The 4,235-nt window shown below is 53.0% G+C and overlaps 1 protein-coding gene and 1 long non-coding RNA gene across 2 annotated transcripts in view; one reads left to right on the forward strand and one right to left on the reverse strand.

The window, feature by feature from the left end:
* Positions 1-219: 219 nt before the first annotated feature.
* Positions 220-4,235, reverse strand: part of LOC107182331 — a 4,232-nt gene continuing 216 nt past the window's right edge. Inside the window, exon 2 of the long non-coding RNA XR_001513055.1 lies at positions 220-1,558. This is a non-coding gene — a long non-coding RNA (uncharacterized LOC107182331). The remainder of the gene's footprint in view (positions 1,559-4,235) is intronic.
* The window catches only part of LOC107182329, a 3,522-nt gene continuing 302 nt past the window's right edge, over positions 1,016-4,235 (forward strand). Inside the window, exon 1 of the mRNA XM_015560804.1 lies at positions 1,016-1,554. Coding sequence (XP_015416290.1) covers positions 1,026-1,554 — 529 coding nt within the window. The 5' untranslated portion in view covers positions 1,016-1,025. The remainder of the gene's footprint in view (positions 1,555-4,235) is intronic.

Here is a 4,235-nt window from a genome sequence, read left to right on the forward strand (position 1 = left end):
GGGTTAAGTCATTTCCAAATAAAGTAAACAACGCACAGGCATCCAGCTGTGCACTGACTGGGACACGGGACGGGGAGCTGAGGATGCGGCGTGTGGGGCGTCACCCGTGGGCCTGGGAGCTGAGTGGGGTGCATGCTGGGAGGGGTCTCCGAGGCAGAACGGAACTCACGGGTCACGCTAGGAGCAAGAGCTGAAATAGTAAATTTAGTTGTTTTTTTAAAATTACCGGGCCCACACCCAGCTTGGGGTTGGGGGACGGACAGGCTAAGAGGTTGGGGGGTGGGCAGGTGGGAAGTGGTGGCAATTCAGAGGAAAGCCAAATTGAAAAGGACCTAAAATTAAAACGATGAGGGGCTCAGGGGTCTGTGGGGCCCTCCTACTGTCCGCCGGAGAGGGGAGCCCCGCGAAGGCCAGGTGGGGAGGACAGGAAAGCCAGTGCCTTCAGACCATGGAGCCTTTCCAAATCCGGGAACTGCAGGTCTCGGGCAGGGGCTGCGGGCTCCAAGGCCCAGGGAGGGCAGAGGCCCAGGTGGGCTCCTGGCAAACTCATGTAAGGTCACGTCAAATACGCCCACAACGCACCCAAGCTCAGACAGTTAACACACTGGGTGCCCCGACCAAAGCCCCATGAGGGGGTCAGCGTCGCCCAGGCCAACGGTTTTGTAACAGAGCCCAGGGTCGAGGTTCGAGGGTGGTGGGCCTGGCTCCTGGGGACTGGGGAGCTGCCCCATCAGCGGAGGGACGCTCCCCTCTGAGCCGCTCACACGTGGGGGAGCTAAACTCTCTCAGGGGAGCCGCTGCCTGGGATCTAGGTCGCCGGAGGTCAATTTCACACCTACTCCCAGCGCCGGCCCCTTCTCCTTCCCTCTCAAGCCAGGGTGGGGGCCCGTGTCTGCCTTGGGCCATGCGGGTATTGATCACACCCTTCGGCCGCCACACAAAACGACCCACTTAACCGTTAGCCTGCCGTATTTGGTCCAATGTTTAATGAACTCGCCCCTCACGCCTGGGCAGGGCCAGACTGAATGGTTCTGCGGGCCTGCATCGGCCCGCGGGCCGGACGTTCCCCACCCCTGCTCTGCGGCGTGCTCCCCTCACCTGGCTCCTCCCGGTCTCTGGGGGGGCCCTCCGCCGGGAAGGCCACCTTCGGGGAGCTCGCGGGCAGGGGCGCCCGCAGCCAGGGCCGAGCGGACCTTGCTGGGCAGGAGGACTTTGAGGAACGCACCCAGCTGCAGCACCTGCTCCGTGGGGCACGCCTCGGGCTGAAGCCGCTGGTGGCACAGCTGGTGGAGCTGTGCGAGGGCCTCGGGGGTGAAGTTCCGGAGCAGGTGGGAGACGTCCAGGTCGGCCGGGGTCCTCCTGCAGGTGGTCTCGCGTTCCTCCGGCCGGAGCCCCTTCTCCGGAGGCAACATCTTCCCATGTCTACGCGGGGAAACGTGGCCGTGCCAGCCAGGGGCAGGGCAGCGTTGTCGAGGGCAGGTTCATGTAACCATGGCTCCAGGGAAGACACAAAGCAAGCAACAGGATCCTGTGAGATCTCGGCCGGCCGGAGTCAGACCTGCACAGGACGGACAAGGACGTGCCCAGGGGGTGAGAAGCAGGCCACGGGGCACCCACAACAGAGAAAACAGCCGAACCGGTGTGGCTCAGTAGATAGAGCGTCGGCCTGCGGACTCAAGGGTCCCAGGTTCGATTCCCGTCAAAGGCATGCACCTTGGTTGTGGGCACATCCCTACTAGGGGGTGTGCAGAAGGCAGCCGATCGATGTTTCTCTCTCATCAGTGTTTCTGGCTCTCTATCCCTCTCCCTTCCTCTCTGTAAAAATTCAATAAAATATATTTTTTTAAAAAAAGAGAAAACAGCAGGGGCATCCGAACTCACCAGCCCGCACCCTCCACACCCGGAGTCCATGCAAGATTACTTCCAAGCAATTCCCTTGTTAAGTATCGGTGCAGGGTTGTACTCGTGTAGACAAAAATGACCACAAAATTTGGAGAGTGGCAACTCATTCTTTAAGACTGGTATGGACACAGACAACAGGGGGGTGAGAGCATGAGTAGGGGAGGGGGTTATGGGGAGAATGAGGTCACATATGTAATACCTTAATCAATAAAGAAATTAAAGGTTGAAAAAAAATAGAACAGTAAGCAAAAATAAATATAAAAAAATAAAAGACTAGTACTACCAGGACTTAAAAAAAAAAAAAAAAAAGGTCCAGCCAGTGTGGTTCAGTGGTTGAGCTTCGACCTGTGAACCAGGAGGTCAGGGTTCGATTCCCGGTCAAGGGCACAGGCCCAGGTTGCGGGCTCGATCCCCAGTGAGGGGCGTGCAGGAGGCAGCCGATCCATGATTCTCTCTCTTCATCGATGTTTCTCTCTCTCTTCCTCCCCCTGCCTCTCTGAAATCAATAAAAATATATATATTTTTTAAAAAGAACCAAAGGACTTGTATACATGCATATAAGACTCACCAATGAACACAGACACAAGGGGGGTGAGGGCATGCGTGCGTGGGGGGGGGGCACTGGGGGGATAAGGACACATATGGAATACCTTAATCAATAAAGAAAAAAAAACAATTTTAAAAAAATCATGTCAGCTCTAACCAGGGTGGCTCAATGGATAGAGCGTCGGCCTGCAGACCGAAAGGTCCCAGGTTCAATTCCGCTCAAGGGCATGTACCTTGGTTGCGGGGACATCCCCAGTAGGAGATGTGCAGGAGGCGGCTGATCGATGTTTCTCTCTCATCGATGTTTCTGACTTTCTATCTCTCTCCCTTCCTCTCTGTAAAAAATCAATAAAATATATTTAAAAAAATATATCAGGTCAAAGTTGCTTAAGCTTGTTTCCATTCTCAATATACTGTGTGCATAAATTCTATAATGTTTATATTTTTATATTTTCTGCATTTTTTTCAAATTATTTATTTTTACTGGTAATGGTAGATTGGGGTGGAAGGGAGAGTATTAAGTTGGGCATCTTAAAAGAAATTAAACTGATTTCTCAGGTTCTTGAGATGGCAGATATAATTTTCTGGTCCAAAAACCATATGTATTTCTTAAATCTGTCCACAGGAAAGATTATACATTCTGCAAATATGCAAACAAAAAACACAATAAAGTATTTTCACTGCTGTAAAAAAAAAAGAAAGAAAGAAAAGCAAACAGTCCTGGCCTGTAGCTCAGGGCATCAACCAGATACTCCAAAGTTGTGGGTTCGATCCCTTCTCAAGGCACAAACAAGAATCAACCAATGGCCCTAGGTGGTGTTGCTCAGTGGATAGTGCATCTGCCTGCAGACTGAAGGGGCCCAGGTTCGATGCCGGTCAATGGCATGTACCTGGGTTGCGGGCACATCCCCAGTAGGGGGCGTGCAGGAGGCAGCCAATCCATGTTTCTCTCTCTCTCTTTACCTCTCCCTTCCTCTCTACAATCAATAAAAACATAAAAAAAAAAAATCAGCCCTAGCTGGTTTGGCTCAGTGGATAGAGCGTCGGCCTGCGGACTGAAGGGTCCCGGGTTCGATTCCGGTCAAGGGCATGGACCTTGGTTGCGGGCACATCCCCAGTGGGGGGTGTGCAGGAGGCAGCTGATGGATGTTTCTAGCTCTCTATCCCTCTCCCTTCCTCTCTGTACACAATCAATAAAACATATATTTTTAAAATATCAGGTCTTAAACAGGAGAAAGGAAAATTACAGTGTGACCTCACAATGATGTAAAAATCTTAGGACCTGAGCCCCGGCTGGTGGGCTCAGTGGACGGAGCGCAGGACTGCAGGCTGCTGGGTCCCAGCTCCATCCCCGGTGGGGGGCCTGCGGGAGGTGGGATCCATGTTTCTCTCTCTCTCCCTTCCTCTCTAAAAAAATCAATAAAATATATATCAGGAGGCAGCTGATGGATGTTTCTAGCTCTCTATCCCTCTCCCTTCCTCTCTAAAAAAATCAATAAAATATATATCAGGAGGCAGCTGATGGATGTTTCTAGCTCTCTATCCCTCTCCCTTCCTCTCTAAAAAAATCAATAAAATATTTTTTTTAAAAAACACCTCAATGGTCCCACTCCCTCTTGCCCGCCACAGGCAGCACCCACTCGCCCTCACCCATGGGGTCCCCTCACCAGACCGTTATACCCTTCCCCCAACCCCCCTCCCACCCCAGGTAACCGGGAGAAACCACACTCCCCGCCCCGGCCCCACCTCGGGGCTCTCGGAGGCCTGCGGGCTCCCAGGGGCCGCAC

Source organism: Myotis davidii, unplaced genomic scaffold (assembly GCF_000327345.1).
Source record: "Myotis davidii unplaced genomic scaffold, ASM32734v1 scaffold936, whole genome shotgun sequence".
Classification (NCBI taxonomy): Eukaryota; Metazoa; Chordata; class Mammalia; order Chiroptera; family Vespertilionidae; genus Myotis; species Myotis davidii.